Below are 21807 nucleotides of genomic sequence, written 5' to 3'. Positions count from 1 at the left end.
TCAAAGTGAACTCCTGTGCTACCTATGGACATATCCCTATGATAATTCAAACACTTGTCCATTTCTGTTAGTATAGTACCAGGATTTAAAGAAAGGTATACCCATTTCCCAGAGCCAAATTGGTGTCCATTTGTTGGAGATACATAGCCATAAATATATTTAAATACCCTCATTCCATCAACAGTATTCTTGCCAGCAAGTTAAAGAAGTATGGGCTGGATGAATGGACTATAAGGTGGATAGAAAGCTGGCTAGGTCATCGGGCTCAATGGGTAATTATCAATGGCTCCATGTCTAGTTGGCAGCTGGTATCAAGCGGAGTGCCCCAAGGGTCGGTACTGGGGCCGGTTTTATTCAATATCTTCATTAATGATCTGGAGGATGGCGTGGATTGCAGCCTCAGCAACTTTTCACATGACACTAAACTGGGAGGAGTGGTAGATATGCTGGAGGGTAGGGATAGGATACAGGGGGACCTAGACGAATTAGAGGATTGGGGCAAAAGAAATCTGATGAGGTTTAACAAGGACAAGTGCAGGGTCCTGCACTTAGGACAGAAGAATCCCATGCACTGCTACAGACTAGGGACCGAGTGGCTATGCAGCAATTCTGCAGAAAAGGACTAGGGGTTACAGTGGAAGAGAAGCTGGATATGAGTCAACAGTGTGCCCTTGTTGCCAAGAAGGCTAACGGCATTTTGGGCTGTATAAGTAGGAGCATGCCAGCAGATCGAGGGATGTGATCATTCCCTTCTATTTGGCATTGGTGAGGCCTCATCTGGAGTACTGTGTTCAGTTTTGGGTCCCACACTACAAGAAGATCTGGACAAATTGGAGAAATGGTCTGAGGTAAACAGGATGAAGTTTAACAAAGACAAATGCAAAGTGCTCCACTTAGGAAGGAAAAATCAGTTTCACACATACAGAATAGGAAGAGACTGTCTAGGAAGGAGTACGGCAGAAAGGGATCTAGGGGTTATAGTGGACCACAAGCTAAATATGAGTCAACAGTGTGATGCTGTTGCAAAAAAAGCAAACGTGATTCTGGGATGTATTAACAGGTGTGTTGTGAGCAAGACATGAGAAGTCATTCTTCCGCTCTACTCTGCACTGGTTAGGCCTCAGCTGGAGTATTGTGTCCAGGTCTGGGCACCGCATTTCAAGAAAGATGTGGAGAAATTGGAGAGGGTCCAGAGAAGAGCAACAAGAATGATTAAAGGTCTTGAGAACATGACCTATGAAGGAAGGCTGAAAGAATTGGGTTTGTTTAGTTTGGAAAAGAGAAGACTGAGAGGGGACATGATAGCAGTTTTCAGGTATCTAAAAGGGTGTCATAAGGTGGAGGGAGAAAACTTGTTCACCTTAGCCTCTAAGGATAGAACAAGAAGCAATGGGCTTAAACTGCAGCAAGGGAGGTCTAGGTTGGACATTAGGAAAAAGTTCCTAACTGTCAGGGTGGTTAAACACTGGAATAAATTGCCTAGGGAGGTTGTGGAATCTCCATCTCTGGAGTTATTTAAGAGTAGGTTAGATAAATGTCTATCAGGGATGGTCTAGACAGTATTTGATCCTGCCATGCGGGCAGGGGACTGGACTCGATGACCTCTCGAGGTCCCCTTCCAGTCCTAGAATCTATGAATCTATAAGGATGTGGAAAAAGTTGGAAAGAGTGCAGAGGAGGGCAACAAAAATGATTAGGGGACTGGAGCACATAATTTATGAAGAGAGGCTGAGGGAACTGGGATTATTTAGTCTGCGGAAGAGAAGAATGGGGGGATTTGATAGCTGCTTTCAACTACATGAAAGGGGGTTCCAAAGAGGATGGATCTAGACTGTTCTCAGTGGTAGCAGATGACAGAACAAGGAGTAATGGTCTCAAGTTGCAGTGGGGGAGGGTTAGATTGGATATTAGGAAAACTTTTTCACTAGGAGGGTGGTGAAGAACCAGAATGGGTTACCTAGGGAGGTGGTGTAATCTCCTTTCTTAAAGGTTTTTAAGGTCAGGCTTGACAAAGCCCTGACTGGGATGATTTAGTTGGGGATTGGTCCTGCCTTGACCAGGGGGTTGGACTAGATGACCTCCTGAGGTCCCTTCCAACCCTGATATTCTATTATTCTAACAGTTTTACCTCAGAATTTTTTAATCCCGTGGTGCTGCTAGTTTATTATATATTTTTGCTGGGAAAAATAAACACAATATAAATTGTTCATGACTTTACAAGACTGAAATAACAATGGGCATGTGTTATTTTAAATTTTCAACAGAGAGCTGGCAGCATTACACAATGATGTTATTTTTCAATGAAAATAACTAATATAAGGCCCCGTCCTACAAACACATACATGAGTAATATCATTGGCTTTTATGGGACTACCTGCAAGACTAACTACTACTCACAGGAGTCAAGGTTTGCAGGACTGGATCCATATTTAAAAACACCGTTGTATTACTGTGCTTTAATTTTCTACTGCAAAACCAACAACAGGCTCCTTTCCTGAAGCATGTGTACCGACAGGATCTGTGTAGTGACTGATTGTTATATGGGAAAGCTGCCATACATTTTCAAATTAAAAATTGTGTCATACTGATTTGTATTAATGTTCTTGAACCAATGAGCATTAACCAATTCACCAGTATTGGAAGTTCTAGCAAGGTCCTTATTACCAGTATAGTTTCTTTTTCAGTCTTAAAATAGTATTATTAGTCTTAACAGTATTATTTGTACAGCTTAATGGCAACTATCCTCTCATGGAAAATCAGTCTCCATTTTGAAATGATCCTATTATTTCAATTAAGTTTTTGTTTGCTTGTTAGTTTGTTTTTTTGTTTAAAGAACTATATTAATTTCTTTCTGGCATTCTCATAAACTGACTATAGTTCTGAGACACTGCTCAGTCAGCTTGGATATGGAGCATGAGAGAGTTTATTACTTGCATAAAATAAAAAAAACATGTCCTTAAGAACTAGAATTTATGTTGTCTTTTAATCTCAAAATACATGTACACATCCTTAAGTGAGTACAAACAAAGGCCTATCTACATACAACAGAATGCAAATTTTAGACACTATAAAGGGACCAACTAACCAAAGTATAAGCAAGGTAAATATTGCTTGGTCTGATCAAAATACCTGTGTTAAGCAATTCTATTTTAATAAAGTAGATTTCCCTAGTCTGGATAGACCCTAAAATGTAAGATCAATTAAGTGACTTTCAGTTGAGATTTGGTGTAAAAACTTTGACACCGAGGGATTATCTAGTGACAAAAATAGAATTAAATCCCATTGTTTAAAATCTTGGAGAAGGGTATGAAAATTTTAGAGCTAAGTGAATATTTAATGTAGCAAGGGGAAGTATTATAGTGTTCATTTTTCTTCTCCCTTTGTATAAAAATAGTCTGTATAAAAGGACAACTTTTGCTAGTGAGATTTCAAAATCACGAGTGTGAGCCTGCAAACCCTGACTCCTGAGAATAGTCTCATTGAAACCGGTGGGACTATTTGTGTGAGGGATGGGGCCTCAATATTTGTATCCAGTAGAGCTGTATTTCTTAGCCACACTTTAATGCCATTATTTTATAAAGGCAATAGCATGCTTCAGGAAGTGAGTTCATAGCATTTGTATCTGATATTCTCAGCTTGTTAAAGGTATCATGTGCCTTGTTATGAATGTATTGTTTACATAGACAGCAATATAGTTTAGGAACAAGGGAATTACCATAAGAGAACAGACAGTTTGTCCATCTACTCTGGTATTCTGTTTTCAGTGATGATCAGCACCTACTCTGGATAGGAAGGTGAAATACCTTCTAAGGTTCTGTTCTTGTGAGTTGCTGAGTATCTCCTGTGAAGATACTCTAACTGAATTCCACTCCTATTCGTGTCTCAAGAGGCAGTCCCCACTTTTCAGAATTGGGCTCTTAAGTATATCCAGCGAGTGGCACCACATGCACTCAGTTACTACATTGATGAACACATTATGAATATCAATATCAATATCCTGATGCATGAGTTTCTAACAGTAGATATTTTGTATATGTGATTAATGCTACAGCTATTACAGACACGACTACTGATTTAAACAAATGTGCTATTCTGATTTTCCTTTGCATCCAAGATCCTTAATTTTAACACCAGTATTGCCTCTTATTTTGCTTTTGGGAGTTAGAAAATGGCCTTTAGTAACCTGCCAGACCTCATTTAAGATGTATCATTAGTTTATAAATCCTTCTTTAAAAGAGAGGTGAGGGGCAGGGAAAGTTGAACTTGTTGGCAAAAGCCCTGAAAAGGCACCAGAGCATTGCAAGACTCTTCTTTGACATGGTGAGGCTCTTGCAAAATGAACATATATGTTTAAAAAGTGGACAAATTAATCATAAAACATAATCCTACTAATTGTCAGAAGTCTGACACTATTTAAAGCCTGTAATCTGGCTTATTAAAGGACAAAGGAGACTTTAATGAAAATGTGAATTTCACAGCCACTAATCACTCTGGTTCCCTGTTCAAAATGTACAGTAGAATCTCAGAGTTACGAACACCAGAGTTACAAACTGATTGGTCAGTCACACACTTCATTTGGAACCGGAAGTACACAATCAAGCAGCAGCAGAGACACATTAAAAAAGCAAATACAGTACAGTACTGTGTTAAACGTAACCTACTAAAAAGATAAAAGAAAAGTTTAAAAAAAGATTTGACAAGATAAAGAAACTGTTTCCGTGTTCATTTAATTTAAATTAAGATGGTTAAAAGCAGCATTTTTCTTCTGCTTAGTTAAGTTTCAAAGCGCTATGAAGTCAATGTTCAGTTGTAAACTTTTGAAAGAACAACCATAACATTTTGTTCAGAGTTACGAACATTTCAGAGTTACAAACAACCTCCATTCCCATGGTGTTCGTAACTCTGAGGTTCTACTGTATTTTATTCACTTTTCGTAAGCCTTTCATGCCCCTAACAAGAATCTTAAATGTCATGTTGGGTTTGGTTTTCCTTATGACAATTTTTGTGAAGTCATTAGGTCTAATGTACCTTGTGTATAAAGGCTATCTGTATTATGTACACAGTATTACACTTTACCTGTAATATAATTATACTAATTGGACCCTTTTTATTAAATGCGGCCTTGATTACGCAATACTGGAACACATCTTCAGTCATGGAGCCTACACAAGTGAGACCTAAAGCATTATATAACAATCTAATATGAGCTATCATTGTATAAATACACCTCTACCTCGATATAACGCTGTCCTCGGGAGCCAAAAAATCTTACCGCGTTATAGGTGAAACCGTGTTATATCGAAGTTGCTTTGATCCACCGGAGTGTGCAGCCCCGCCCCCCGGAGCACTGCTTTACCGCATTATATCCGAATTTGTGTTATATCAGGTCGCATTATATCGGGGTAGAGATATAATGTATTAAATACATTGACATCTTTGTTATATATATAAACAAATCATTAGTACTGGTCAGTGATTAACAGTAAAGCCAGAAAAACAACATTTCTTATAAAACCTCAGATCATAGAACCAAAACATGTCAAGTCTCGACTGTGTTACAAAGCTCAAAAATGATGAATACAAGGAAAATCATAATGTGGGAAACTTTAGATGATTCAGGATAAACTACTCTAGCATATTGTCCATAACCTCAGTTTTATGATTCCTGATATAAATAACTTACAATGACAAATAAGAGTTTCAAGTTTTCTTGATACACAAATAGTATCGGCAGAATCTTGTTCAATTATAAAACCAAAGTCCCTGCTTTTAATTACAAGTATTTATTTAAGCACTTTGGACTGAATTCGTCTCTGGTATTGTCTCAATGTTGATTTCAATTGATTTCAATATTCCAGTGACTTTAGTGGATTTTTACTAGGTATGAATCTAAATTCTTTTGTTAGTTTGATGAGTAATTTTTTCTATCACTTGTCTTTACTGTCAATCCACAATTCTAGTCTCTTCTGATGAAATTCACTTGTCAGTAGAAGGCCCATGCAAACCCCTCCTGCTATAGAGACCTCAATTTTCCCCTTCTCATGTGAGTATGGGATGGAACAGTCACACAGAAGGGGCTTTGTTCTTCCTGGGCCTGATCCAAAGCCCACTGAAGTCAACAGACTCCCATTGACTTCAGTGGGCTGGGATCAAGCCCTCTGCACTCTCAATGTGCCAGCAAACAAGATGTCTGTTTGGGGCCAGGTGAGGCAAGAAGGCATTGGATACATTCTTATTCACTTTACAGTATCTGGTAGGTGCTGATCATGGATGTAGGGGGGCAGCAGCCCAAAGACTACAATAAAGTCTGTCCTTAGGTTGATACAAGATAGATTTTGTTCCCACAACCATTACACAGGATAAGAACCCCAAACCTGAGTACATATTATTTATGCAGGATTCGGGTGTTTCTCCCTGACAGAACTGTGTTAATCTCTTTGAGCCATCATTCATGCTGTGTCATTCAGATGGTACTTTTTTTTTTCTTTAAATCTTTTAAAATCTGGGATTTTGGAGAAAGCTTTTCCTAAGCTATAAGAAATCAAGAGGATTGGCAATGAAGTGTCACTGGAAACTGTTGCTGGTAGCTGACTAAGTCCATTTACTATCCCTGTGGAGAAAAAAAAGACGGTAACGCAGACTCCAGTCCAAAATAAATATAAATTGGCAATTATTCAGATGTTTCCATATGAAGAAATTGTAGGCAGGGGACATATTCAGGAAAAAGTCTAAATATAGAATGCATTAAGTGGTCCCTAATGACCTGTTAGGTTCCCTTCCATTCTGATTTTATTCTGAAATGTGAACTCAGGGGACACCCGCAGAGATATGAGATATGCAGCATGTTTCTCTTGGTGATGGATTTTACTGCAAGGGAACTGTGATGGAAATGTGAGAGCAAACAAGCCACCTCTAGCATGAAGTGAGAGTCAGTCAGTAATACAGGTGCTAAATGGCTTTCATATGCTTTTGTGTCATCAAAGATTATTTTGAGTTTATGAAAGTGCTATTTCTGGCCCAACAACACCAGTGTAAAAAGGAGTATTCCATGTTTCTCATAACAGGAAAGAGGCAAGCATAATCCAAAGGAAGTGTCCCCAGTTTAGCCATTTGGAAGTACTAAGCTAACAATGTTTTTTACCTTTAAAGGGAGAAGACATTGACAATTGGAAAATCTTTATTTATAGGGTTTTTTTTTACCTGTTCCTAAACCAAGACCACAAACTTTTTTCCTTTTTGGGGTGGGGTGGGGTGGTGGGGGGAGAGTGACTTTTTCACTCTGATGCTCTTTCTATCTTATTTTCTTAAGGGTCATGTAGATTTAATTCCATTTACTGAAATCTATATATTGTAAAAAAATAGTCTGTTAGGAAACATATCTTACTGGCATATTTGAAAGATTTTTCAGAATCATTGCCCATGTGTGTAAACAGTCCTTTGGATGGTACACATTTATAAGTTGTAAAGATGTGTGCCTTGTATCCCGCCTTACATTTGAGTTGGGTAATTGTGAGGTATTGTGAGTAAGTGAGTCCTTCGCCACTCTGTCAACACAGCACACATACAGACAGAGTTAGCATTCAAATCTCACCCCTCTGGGGTTTTCCTTTATTATTAACTTTTAATTATAAGCAATTAGCAACCTTTTGTCAAGCTGCCTTCTAAAATTGCTGTTTCTAGGGATTTTACCTGAAAGACCTCCTGTTTGACCCCTTACTTCCTCTCAGAATAACATTTTATAGTACTTTATATATTAATCACTATATAGATATTAACTAATTGATTCTCACACCACGTCTGTGAAGTAAGTAAGCATTCCCTTTTTGCCTAAAATCATACAGTGACTGAACCAGGATTAGAACTCAGAACTTCCTGACTTTTAATCCTGCACTCAGTCTAACAGACAACACTGGCTTTACTTAAAGGCTCTCCATTTTTTATCCTCCTGAGTTGGGATTAATTAGACTCACCTGGTCTATCAGATGAATCAGAAGAATAGCTCTGCATTTCCATGCAGGCTCCTAGAACCTGACACCTTTTCACAAGGACATCCTAGCTGACTGTATGGGTTTCCTCCTTTACTTTTGTTCTTGTGACAATTCTCTGAACCCTTTCAACTGCTTGTCTACTCTATTGGGTGAAGTCATTTTTCTGCCACTTGTCTAAGCACTCTGAATGAAAATGAAACTCTGGAATGCTCATTATGAAAGGTGACAGAAAATATTATTTTAAAAATATATTTGTGTTTAGATGCAGCTGTGACTAATGTAACGATTTGTCTTCTTCAGCTATCAGGTTTGGGCGAATGCCACAAGCTGAGAAGGAGAAGCTCCTGGCAGAGATTTCCAGCGACATCGACCAGTTAAACCCAGAGTCTGCTGATCTTCGAGCCCTTGCCAAGAACTTGTATGACTCATACATAAAGTCCTTCCCTCTGACCAAAGCCAAGGCGAGAGCGATCTTGACAGGAAAAACGACAGACAAATCAGTTAGTTTTCTCTGTTTTTTTTTTAAGTAAATGATTTACCACATTGACAACACACTAAAAAAAACCCAACCCTTTGCTGTTGGCAGTTACATATTTCAAGCTGTGTCTGAAACACAGGAAATGTTTTTAGATAGGATAAGTAAACATAATTTGAAAAATCTCCAAGTTCACCTAGTAAAATACTTGAAATCAGTACAAGAATTTGAAGGTCATCTTAACCTTTTTGTACTCCTCGATCCATTCTTCCTATTTCCCCTGTCCTCCACCATAGTTTATCTTACACATTATCTCTGTAATAGGTCTATCTGTTAGAGGACAGGCAGCAATACTATTGCAAGCATCCATACAGTAGTGTATTACCAGTACCAGCTGTGAACCCAAGATATGTTCTAAACCCATGTAGTTAAATGATGATAGTCATATCCTCCTTGGTTTCCTGCTTTGTAAGTGTTGAATGATTCACGGAACCAGCAGTGTCACCCACTCCCCACAAATATACTGCGTGTTCCTAAGATATAATGATGAGTTCCTGCATTTAAGTTAGTTATCTTGGTTAGTTCAGTATCCTGTAGTGTTAGAACTTAAATTTTAAGGAAACACAGTATAGGAAAATCTGTGTAAGTTAGCAATAAATGTATATGTATTTGTGGGTTCCCTTGAAAAATGCAACATGTAAAGATTTATTTTACTATACAGTAATATCTCTGTAAATCAGTATAAAAGTATGCATCTATGACATCCTATTAAACATAGTGGAGTTTTGTTTTATCATCATTCAACTACATGGGATAAAAAACTTTTCCAAAATTAACAGCTATTGGTGTTGATGTGTTTCCTTAGGCTGAGTATCAGGCAGTTTGTTAGTTAGGACCGCACTGAGGCCAATTGATTTGATTTTCTTTGATATTTTCTAAGTCAGGAAAGAATTTCACACTATTTGATTGCTACTAAAGGCTTGTCTTCACTACAAAGTTAACTTAAGTTATAATTCAAGTGATGCCCCAAACTCAAGTACCATCCACACACAAAAATCCTTCCCTCAAGTGTGGCAGTGTTTTAACTCAATTTGGCTGGCCCCTCAAGAGGTATAGGCTAAAGCATAATTTGTCACTTGCTAACATGACTGTTCTGTAGTGTGGACCCAGGCTAGCTCCACTGTAATGCCGGTAGTCCTCCAACATCTTCCTACATGTTCCCAGGATAGACAACTTTTCACAAAGTTCACTGGGAAAGAATTCATAGAGCGGTTCAGCTTCCTGCAGAGCAAAGAACCATGAGATACGTCCCTAAGAATTTTTAGTGCCACATATGAATAAGTGTAACACCTGTGCAGACATAGCAGCCCAACTGTTATTTTGCAACATGCCCACTCTCTCTCAAGCTAATCTAACTCAAAAGCAGTAACTTGAGTGTAGATAACTTAACTCTGCAGTTAAGACATACCCTAAACTTGCAAAAGAGCCAGTGAGAACAGTTATAATCTGACCTGCCTTGGTGTTAATATGCTTAGTAGAAATTTTGCTTCTATGCATGTATCTGATTTGGGAAGTGAACTGTTTTATGGATTTGTGTTTAGGCTTTGGATCAACCCATAGAAATCAGTCAGGTATAGAATAATCATCAAAATGGGCATTGCCAAGTTGATCCTTACACCTTAAGAAGATTATGTTACAATAAGCAGGAAAGCAGTTGGCAGAAGGAGCAGCGAGAAAGGGAAAGAAAAGGACACCAGCAGTTCTAGACTGCTGCTCTTCAGGCATGAGAGTAGCTCATGTAGGTAGAGGACAATGCTGAAAGGAAAGCAGTTTTTTCCCCAACCTCTCTGTATCCTGAACAGAGGGCAGAGAAGCACAGTGGTAGTTTCTTTGTGTCTCATGTCCCATGAATTTAAATGGAAGGCAGGCCAGCCAATTTCTTTTTCTTGGAGAGAAAGTTCTGACCTGAGAAACTCCACCACTTGTAGCAGTTCCATTTTTTTTAAATTAGGAAGTAGAGCAGCTTTCCTGATTGCATTTTCTCTCATCCCATGTGTGCCACTGTATTAATCAACAATGGATACGGATGTTGTCCAGATCTTTCTGCTAAAATAACCAGTAGTGAAACATTTAATAGTATCAGCATTTAAACTGTTAGGTTTCAGAGTCAACACCTCATTGAGAAAAAGGGGCAGTTCAGATCTTTCTTAAACCCTGATTCTTATCTCTGTTTTAAACTCAGTGCAGTTATTCCTAATTCACACACCAGAGTATCTGAGATCAGAAATAAGTTCTTGGAGCTATTATTTATATCTCTCTGCAGACTCTGTCAAAGACTACTGCGTTGGTCCTCAATAGGGTTATCAATCCTCCAGGATTGTCCTGGAGTCTCCAGGAATTAAAGATTAATCTTTAATTAAAGATTATGTCATATGATGAAACCTCCAGGAATACATCCAACCAAAATTGGCAACCCTAGTCCACAACTAGAAGGTTTTCTTCCTGAGCAGTAGGGCTAGGAACTATTTTTCAGGGACTGCTTAAATCCTACATAATTGAAGAGTGTAAAATTTTGGGGACCAAAGTCTCTTCCTAGTTGCAAATTAGCATTGCCCCCTATTTATAAAGGATGTTGAGAGCCTTATTTAATAGATAATTGTTTGTTTGTTTATTATGAATAAGAGAGAGAGAGATGATTGTTTTGTATAACAGTTCAGATCTCACTGCTCATATGTTTGTGGTAGAATTAATTAGCTGACTCAAGGGCAAGAGCGGTCTGCCAGGTTATAGTAGCTAACATCCAAGCCATCAGAGCAGGATCAAACTTAATTATATTGTTTTTTGTCTTTTTTTAATGTATACTGCTGATTTTCCAATTTCTTGCCTCATAAAAGGAATCTTTATACATTTTTTAAAAAACTGGTCTCATTCTTTCATGTTAAACTCTGTAAACCAGATTCTGATCTTATTTATGCTATTGTATGTAACAGAGTTTGACTCTAAATTGTGTGTTTATGTACTAAGAATGCCACCAGCTATTCTCGCATACTTAAACTGATGCAATTAGAGTTAATATTAAACCAAGCAACTGTCTGCTTTATCTAATGTGTTCATGCTGATTGGACATCTAAACAGAATTGACTGAGGCTCTGACCCTGCAAACACTTATGCACACAAATAATTTTATGTATATGAGTAGTCACACTCAAGTCAATAGTAATACTCACTGGCGTAATGTTATTCACATAAAACTGTTGGTAGGATCGAGATCTAAACATCCAGCATGCCCTGGGCCCAGTGTAAAGTTTGGGCAGGAGTTTTTAGGGGTGAACTCTTCTTCATTTGTTCCAAATTTGTGGTAGGATAGCACATTCACAATTTTCATTCTGAGAAAGCTGCGTGAGATCTGAATGAACTGTACTGCTATGCTTTGTTGGGTGGTTAATTAATAACTGTCTGGACTTTGGAAGTGACTTGGTAATACCTGAATGTTATGCTGATGCAATGCTCATGCAATGTATATAGTGTACCATCACATGATGTTCTATTTAAACCAATCACCAGGCTAGAGTCTGCCATAAAACAATACATAAATAGACAAACCCCTATATAATTGCTACCACTTTTCAGGCCATGTTTACGTACCACTGGAAGAGTGGATGCACTCAGTCAGTAAATAATGATTAAAACTTTTATATTATTTGTACTGTAATGGACTTTGCGCTATGGAACATCAAACTGTTTACTATGGGCACAGTTTAAATTTATACCTTTTTTAATTGCAGTAGCATCTGCGTCACCTGAAAATGATTGGATATGCTAAGGTAGAATGTGGAATCTAAAATTACTAAGTAACAAGTCCTCATCTGGAATGTACAGCGCTCACCAGCCATGGCAAAATGAGCTTCAGGTTACAGAGTTCGTTTGAGCCTTTAAATTGCATTTTTTTCTTGGCTATTGTCAACTCTTTTTGTTTTTCATTCTGTAAATATGAGTGGGCTGAGCTGCACTGAAGTATTGTTATCAGCATAGCAGAACAGTAAGCAGGGAACAGATGTTATCCATGATAGGGCTAGCTCAGTGGTTTGAGCATTAGCCTGCCAAACCCAGGATTGTGTGCTCAATGCTTGAGAGGGCCATTTAGGGATTGGAGCAAAAATCTATCAGGGGACTGGACTCAATAACCTGTCAAGGTCCCTTCCAGCTCTGTGAGATAGGTATATCTCCTTATAACAAATGATGCTTTTCTCAAGTTTTGGTGCTGGAGGAGCAACTAGGAATCATAATATCAGGGTTGAAAGGGACCTCAGGAGGTCATCTAGTCCAACCCCCCTGCTCAAAGCAGGACCAATCCCCAGACAGATTTTTGCCCCAGATCCTTAAATGGCCCCCTCAGGGATTGAACTCATAACCCTAAGTTTAGCAGGCTAATGCTCAAAGAATTGAGCTATCCCTTGCCCAGAGACTGGCCCAGCAGTAATGAAAGTAGATGTTTAGTAGGCTACACTCATGGCGTCATTATTCCATCCAGTTATTTATATGAAAAATATTCTGCTGTTGTCAGGACTGGAAGAACATGTGCAATAAGCCTTGAGACATATCTATCCTTTTCCTACTATGTGCTTTCACACATCTTGAAATTTAAAAGATAGTGTCATAGTACTGTAGGCAAACAATTAGTGATGTATCTTACATTGTCTTGTATTTTGACTGAAACGAATGGCCTGTTGCTAGGTTTGCCAGCTGGTCACTTTTATAATGGCACAGCCAGTTTCATTTTAGGCCTTGTCTGCATAAGAAAATTGTGCTAATTTAACTAAATTGCTTTAGAAACTGATTTAATTAAATTTGTGCAACCCTCTTATGTGGATACTTTTGTTTCAGTTTTAAGAGTGCCTCATATCAGTTTAGCTTAACTAGGCTTCTAAACTGATTTAATTAAATTGAAACAATGTTCTTATGCAGACAAACCCTTACAAGTGGATTGTATGAGCAGGGACCCCATCTACTACTACTATCTTTGAAATTGCTTTTAAGTCTCTGCAGCCAGACTACAAGAAGTTAAGTCTTTAAGAATCAGTGCCCATAGAAAATAACTTGTTGCATTTGGAAGATCAAGATATTTGTTGTAGTGATGATAGGAATTATGTAACCAGATGGGATGCTTTGTATGCTCATTTACATGCCAGTACCCAGAATTTTCAGGCATCTTACTTCTATTTCATAGAAGGAACCTGAGATCCAGGAACAAAGCAAACAGGTATGATGGGCTTGTAGGCAGGTGCATTGAGTCCTTGTCAGAGAGCAATGTAAATTATTTTGCAGGAGTGGCATTGCAAAGAGGTTAAAATCTTCATTTTGTAAGCATTGTCAAAGAATAGCAGGATTTTCTTGTGCTGACTTTAAATATCAAAAAAGACTAGTCAAAGACAATAACAAATACATTCCTCAGAGAGACTGCACAGTTCCCAAGACTGATTTCTAAAGGTCTGGTTCCAAATAAAATACTTACAAAGGTATTAAAAGGTTTTACCGCCAGATTTTTGTATATTCTTTGTATATTTTAGAGTGATCTGGATTGCTTGCTAACCAGGGCACAACCAGACAATATGCATTTTAATATAGTTAAATGTAAATACCTACATGTAGAAACAAAGAATGTAGGCCATACTTAAAGGATGGAGGGCATAGTGAATAATCAGTTCAACATGAGCTCCCAGTGTAACACTGTGATCAAAATAGCTAATGCAGTCCTTGGATGCATAAATAGGGGAATCTCACATAGGAGTAGAGAGGTTATTTTACCTCTATATTTGGTACTGATGAAACCCCTGTCCAGTTCTAGTGTCCTCAATTCAAGAAGGATGTTAAATTGGAGAGGGTTCAAAAAAGAGCCACAGGAATTATTAAAGGATTAGAAAACATGCCTTATAGTGACAGACTCAAGGAGCTCAATCTATTTAGCTTAACAAAGAAAAGGTTATGGGGTGACTTGATTACAGTCTATAAGTATCTATATGAGGAATAAATATTTTAATAATGAGCTCTTCAATCTAGCAGAGAAAAGTATAACATAATCCAATGGCTGGAAGTTGAACCTCGACAAATTCAGACTGGAAATAAACTGTAAATTTTTAACAGTGAGGGTATTTAACCATTGGATTCTCAATCAATGGCAATTTTCTAATCAGGATTGGATGTTTTTTCTAAAAGATATGCTCTTTTGGGGAATTATTTCAGGGAAATTCTATGGCCTGTGTTATACAGAAGGTCAGGCTGGTTCCTTCTGGCCTTGGAATCTCTGACCTATGAATTTTGTATGTCTGGTTTCAAAGGGCAAATTGAAGACTTAAACAGAAACTTTGGTATATGTAGAATTGAGGCAGAAAAGTAAATGCCAAATAGAAATATGTAGCATCTTGTGGTTATTTATTATTTTATTTTGCTTGAATAAGAAGGGGATCAAACATTCACAGCTATATACGTAGGTCTCAGTTTGAAGAAATATTTCTGCAGCTGCAACACAATAGAGTGGTACTAAAGATAGCTGATATCTTACAAATTGTAGCTCTCCCTTATCCACATCTCTTTCTCCCCTCTCAAATGTAACATTGTGGTTTTCCACCCAATTTCACAATTAAACAATTAAAATTGTATGTTTCTTAGAAGCAGAACATGATCCAATTGTTGGCCCATGTTTAAATTACTTTTTTGGGAGTCAGTAACTCCCAGCCTGATCCAGTGCTCATTGAAGTCAATGGGTTGAATACATGAAGGCTAAAAGGCATGTTAGAAATTATACCTCCCATGTTTCTTATTTCAGTTGAGGTGAATAACAGATAATTACTTATGTGTGGGAAAATGGAGGGAAGAGAGAGTGAATTGTCGGGGGAAAAAACAAATATTACCAAATGATTTGGGAGGGTGCATTCTTTGTTTTTCCCAAATAAACTAATACAATCCTGGGTAAATGATGCATGTACTTTATTTAAATAATTTGGCCCCAAGGATAGAGATTCCTAAGATAAATCCGTAGTATTCACTTGTCCACTTCTTTTAACAGTTCTTGTCATTGGGCTTCACATCTGTTTATTCCGAAAAAGATTGTTTCCAGATCATAGAAAAATAATTTTGCTGCCATTAATTTTGCTAATTTGTTTTCAAATTGACTTATTCTAGTTGGGTATTTTTAACAGGCAGACTCGTTGTGACCTGAATTTGCTTTATTCTAGTTTACTTTTTTGCATCAAGGACTTTTTTTTCTCATTAACAAGTTACTTGAGTTTAAAAAACTCTTAAGTCCTTTAATATATCAGTGTAACAGAAGATGTCATTTACAAGATAGTCACGGTAAAACAGTTTTGATTATTTGTAACACTTACTAGGACTTGTATTTAAAAATAAGCATAACAGCATATGAAGTAATATAAATGTGAACATATTGTGTCTATCTATAGAAAAAGTATTGTACCAACATAACTACAAATTAAACATTTAAGGGTAATATATTATTGGATGTAAACTATTAAAATACATGTTAAAGAGATAATATTCTTTTATTAACAAACTTTCTGAACTCTGAATTCTTATAGTAAAACACTTGTGAAACTAAGAGAGGACAAAAACATTAATAGACACTTTTTAGGAGTGAAAATCAGTTCTGTATTTTAAAAGAAATTGCTTTCCTTGAATTATTTAAAAAATTACCCTCTCCAAAACCCAAAACTCCAGGAAGTGGGTTCCCAGCAACTGTAGGAAATCTGTAGGAATTACTTGGCCTTTCTGCAAACCATTTTTAATGCTGGAAGAAAGTTTGCTTCAGTGGATTTATCTGAATTGTAACCCAAAAGCAAAACTATTAGATATATTGATGTGTATTTACACATCCCATGTCAACTTTCATGGTTTTTTTAACAATGGTTTATGCCTTTATAGTATTTCAGTAGGATAATGTATGTAGGAAGGACACATGAAACTCAATCCCATCTTTACTTTTATTTTTAGCCATTTGTTATTTACGACATGAACTCCTTAATGATGGGTGAAGATCAGATCAATTGCAAACATGTGACACCCCTGCAGGAGCAGAACAAAGAGGTGGCAATTCGCATCTTCCAGCGGTGTCAATTTCGCTCAGTGGAGGCAGTGCAGGAGATCACAGAATTTGCCAAAAGCATTCCAGGTTTTGTGAACCTTGACCTGAATGACCAAGTAACTCTCCTGAAATACGGTGTCCACGAGATCATATATACATTGCTGGCCTCACTGATGAATAAAGATGGAGTTCTCATATCCAATGGACAAGGATTCATGACGCGGGAGTTTCTGAAGAGCCTGAGAAAACCTTTTTGTGACTTTATGGAGCCCAAATTTGAGTTTGCTGTGAAGTTCAATGCACTGGAACTAGATGATAGTGACCTGGCAATATTTATAGCTGTCATTATACTCAGTGGAGGTAAGCACTGCCTTATTTAATACACAATTTTATATAATAGACTTGCTACTTTTAACGCCTGTGAAAACAGGACAAGGGATCACTACTAAGAGATCGAGACCAGATTGTTTAAATGTACCTTTGATCAGCTGTCTACTGACTTGATATTCCTTGCCTTCCTTCAGTCATTCCTTCAAACTGCCAGTGCAAATGTGCTGTTGTTACTGATTGAGCTGGACATGCCTGCTGAGTCAGCATTATTTTTCATCTTAAAAAAATTAAATCAGAACTGTCTTACTTAAAACAGGAAGGGTGGGGAATCTTACCAGCAAAAACATTTAAAAGTCATCCTACTGTAGTAAGAATTATTTTACACCTACAATTAGCTTGTGCAGCCTCTTAATTTTATATTAATAGCTTGATTCAATAAGAATGTCAAATGAATAAGTACTCAGCATTTGACTCTCAGGAATGTAAGGTTATTTGAATTCAATCAATGATATTGACCCACATAGGGTTTTGTTTACTTTAAAAAGAAAAAAAAAGAATGAGTTACTCAAGAAAGTAAGAGCCTATTAACAGTAGGAAAAAAACATGCCCTCATGGTTTGCTCAACCTTTTCCATGCTTCTAGGCTAATAGCAATGTCTATGCTTTGTGGACAGAATGGGTACAGAAGTTAAGGCATCTATGTGTGTGAAATGTCTTCAACTTTCTGCCAAAGAAGACAGTGAATTTTCACTCTTCTTTAGAAGAAGCAATTGGTATCGCCTGCCTTTTTCTAATTCTGCCACATCTCTGGTATTCTGTGGATCAGTTTTCAGGCAGCTGTCCAAAGCAGCACTCTTTCCATAGAAAACCAGATACATCAAGCCTACACTGTAGGCCAGAGTCATCTCTTCTATGCTGGTGCAGCTCCATTGACTTCAGTGGTGTTGTACAACTGTAACCCAAATGAGAATTTGGCCCAGCTGGCCTGTATGCTTATTCTCAGTTCTGCACCACAGATGTCATGGCAGACCTGTTCTGAATTCAGGTCTGCAACACAGCAAAGCAGAGTGCTTTTTTATTGAATTATCTTTAAACATAAACACCATATGCTAACCTACAAAAATCAAACATTTTGTTTGGAGTGTGTTGTTATGTATGATATACCATACATCATGTTTAAATTAATGTAAAATTACTTTCTGGCATTCTGTTTCATTCAGGGAAAATATCACAACATGTTCTATTAGACTAGCTAAATCCACTTCAAACAAGTACAATTCTTCTCAGAAGACCTTTGCTTGAGCAAGACTTTCAATCAAATGGATCCCTGAGGACTCTGTATTAATTCAATAAAGGAGAATATGATATGAGTACATTTTTGGTTGGCTGGGGGGGATGGAATTATACAAGCTTAAAAAGACACTCCAGAAAGTGAGCCAATAAAGTCTGAGTTTTCTGATATTACAGAAAAGTTAACAGATGAGAAACAGGCCTTTAAAAGCTCTCCCATTTCTAATTGAAAAAAGGGAACTCATAATCTGTAGCTGCAAAACTGGGTCTGTTAAATTTCAGTAGTGTTTGTTTTGCATTAGAGGAAACAAGTATGAGGTACGTCATCTTACATTTTGGATCCCAGGAGGAGAATAACCCACTAAGAAATATTAACTTCTGTGAACCAGATTAATCAACCAATAATAATTTTTCTTATATGAATAATCTGAAAACCGAGATTCATGAACCACTTTCAGAATTTAATTAATTAGTTTTAATTAGTTCAGAGTCTCATCCAGTCACTGTACATACAAATCCTATAGTTTTCTGATATGAAAACAGATGTCTGAAGGTGATATCTTTCTACCTGCTTTCAAGACTGTTTTAAAATAAGAAAGACGATGTTTTGAAAAAGCTTATCCCTTGTCTAAGACAATGACATCTTGCTTCCTACTTGGGGATGTCCTCTAGTCTATAGAGTCAAATTGTACATATAATAAACTATTTTTTATAATCTGTATTCCAGCTGTAGTTTATATTAATATGGTCTGTAGGAGTACATGAAGAACAGTGTTCCTTCTTTGCAGTAGGTAATTTAATACAGACAGGTCCAACAAAGTATGGAAGTGAAACCCTGCTCTTTTGGATGCTCTTGCTGATGTTTCAGTGGGAAGTTAGCCTACCAAAATATTGAAGAATCAGGCCAGTGTCACCTGAAATTATGAGTTCTAAAACCACTATGTCTTTATTCAGAGGCCACTGACTCAAAGAATACTGTAATGTTAAAGCCACCTCAAAAAGTCTTTGGGGTATATGTTGCAATCCCATAGAAAGGGGCGGGGGAGAGAAACCTAGTGACTGCTCTCAGAAACTTACAAAAACACTCCAGCCAAATGCTTTGTTTCTGTATAAGTGATTCTGTCATTGCCTAGGGAAGTAATGTTGGATACACTTTTTCCTTAAGTGGTACCTCTTACACTGTTTAAAGAGAAGAAGAAAGAAAAGAAGAGCTGGAGATATTTCCAGCTGAAACATTACACAGGAAAAAATTCTGTTTGTGAAATGAAATTATTTGGAATTTATCACAGTTTCTCTAAAACTTATAAATTGCTTGAGACTGAAACAGTAGCATTTATGGCCTATTTTACAAGGCAAAATGCCCACATCAAAATGATGGAGAGAAGCGACAAATTAACCATAATGGCAACAAATTAAAAATAATTGCACCTCCACAGTTACCCACTTGAGTTCTAGCTGAGCCATTCAAAGCACAGTGAGCCAGCTCATTCAGTTTCAATCACTTCAAATGTTGCACTGTGCTCATTATTATAATGCTAAACAGCTGTTCTTAATGTGCCTTTGTACATTTTGCTTAAAAAGAATACTGAAAATGTTTAATTCGGGCAAAAAAAATTAATTACATAAAAAAAATGCTGATGAGACAGAGTTGCCGTTCATGGGCAACAGAATAATTCCCATTTCTTAAAAGAGACATTTTTTATCCCATTGTTAGCAATGTAAAATTTTCATCAGAGCATTTTTTTTAGTTACTGTAATTTTGAGAAATGCATTCTGGTAAAATGAGATTTAGAAAAATTTTTTCAGAAAGATTTTTTTCATTTCCTGTCATCACTTGCCATCTAGCCCCACATACACCTAGGGGTAGATCCTCAGCTGCTGTGAATGGTCACAGATCCAGTGAAATCAATGCTAAGGTTGCCTCAACCTCTTGCAGGCCATTAAAAACAAGAACTCTAGGATGATCGATGTATTTGCTGTTCTGTGACACCCATGCAACCCTGGCCTCAATAGTAAATGGTTGTGCTATTTAACAGTACAAATTGTATTAAAGTTAATGTTTAAAATCAAATTTACACAAGTTAAGAGGGACGGTACTGTACATGTGGGGTCAGGCTTGGGAAGGGATTACAAGCATCGGTTACAAGGTTCACGAGATACATGCATAGTACATAACCAGCATAGACCCAGATTGGGGTGCAGGAGTTTTTAAAACGTCAGTGGATAAGTGGTCTCGGGTACGCCACCCATAGAATGTATTTAGAGTCCAAGTCAGTATTGGTGTAGTGAATAAGTACGTGGGTGAGGTGTGTCCCTTGGTTCATCAAGGAAGGAAGTGGGTTTTTCCCCTGACCGGCGTTCTCGATTACTTAACCTGGTACTAACGGTGTCCCATGATGTGCTCCATGTAGATGTCTCTGGACAACTACTAAATTAGAAACATTCCAAGAAGCTGAGTAGTGTGTTCAAAGGAAGCCCTTGAAACAGGAGATCTGTTTCAAGGAGATCTGAGAGGGCGCAGCATGTAGACTATATAAGATTTTCAGCAGTTCCATAGAGAAAAGGACTGTTTCTTCATGCAGTATTTTCTTTCTTTAAAAAAAAATCCTGTAAATAAGCTTGTGAATAGTGCCATATTGATACCCCTGGAGATCTTGATCTGCAGATCATCTATGGCACTGGATATGCAGGCTTCCCTCTACAGTCCTGCCAATGTGCTGCAACACTGACCTAGAAGGGCTACCTTTAAGGGGTGAGAATAGTTCAGGCTTTATACCCATTCAGTCCTTAAACTGGCTGTCAACAAGGGCGGATTTAAGACACCTTTTCTCTGCTAAAAGGATTGCAACTATATGCTCATTATTAGGGTCCTACCAAATTAATGGTCCATTTTGGTACATTTCATGGTCTTAGGATTTTAAAAATCGTAAATGTTATGACTTCAGCTATTTAAATCTGAAATTTCATGGTGTTGTAATTGTAGAGGGTCCTGACCCAAAAAGGAGTTGTGGGGGGGGCACCAGGTAATTGTAGGGGGGGGGGTTGCAGTACTGCTACCCTTACTTCTGTGCTGCTGCTGGCGGGGGCACTACCTTCAGACCTGGGCAACTGGAGAGCGGCGGCTGCTGGCCAGGAGCCTGGCTCCTAAGGCAAAGCCACTTCCAGCAGCAACACAGAAGTAAGGATGGCATGGTATAGTATTGCTACCCTTACTTCTGTGCTGCTGCCTGCAGAGCTGGGCCCTTAGTCAGCAGCTGCCACTCTCCAGCTGCCCAGCTCTGAAGGCAGCAGCACAGAAGTAAGGGCGGAATGGTATGGTATTGCTGCTGCTGGCGAGGTGCCACGTTCAGAGCTAACTGCCGCTCTCCGGCCACCAGCCGCCACTCTCCGGCCACCCAGCTCTGAAGGCAACACAGAAGCAAGGATGGAAATACCACGCCCCCCAAAAAAATAACCTTGCCACCCCCCCAAAAAAACCCTTTTGGGTCAGGACCCCCAATTTGAGAAACGCTGGTCTTCCCTGTGAAATCTATATAGGCTAGGGTAAAAGCACACAAAAGACCAGATTTCACGGTGGGAGACCAGATTTCACGGTCTGTAATGCACAGATTTCATTTTTGGTAGGGCCCT

At 38.0% G+C, this 21807-nt stretch overlaps 1 protein-coding gene across 2 annotated transcripts in view; it reads left to right on the top strand.

Moving 5' to 3' along the window:
* PPARG (peroxisome proliferator activated receptor gamma) overlaps positions 1 to 21807 on the top strand; it is a 106727-nt gene that overhangs the window by 74387 nt on the left and 10533 nt on the right. For both annotated transcript variants that reach the window (XM_024102870.3, XM_005309069.5), the window contains 2 exons: positions 8289 to 8488; positions 16468 to 16918. In XM_024102870.3, the coding sequence (XP_023958638.1) occupies positions 8289 to 8488; positions 16468 to 16918 (651 nt within the window). The remainder of the gene's footprint in view (positions 1 to 8288; positions 8489 to 16467; positions 16919 to 21807) is intronic.

The sequence above is a fragment of the Chrysemys picta genome, chromosome 7 (genome assembly GCF_011386835.1).
Source record: "Chrysemys picta bellii isolate R12L10 chromosome 7, ASM1138683v2, whole genome shotgun sequence".
NCBI lineage: Eukaryota > Metazoa > Chordata > Testudines > Emydidae > Chrysemys > Chrysemys picta.
Note: the sequence above shows the minus strand (reverse complement) of the source record. Positions and strands in the feature narration are given on the sequence as shown.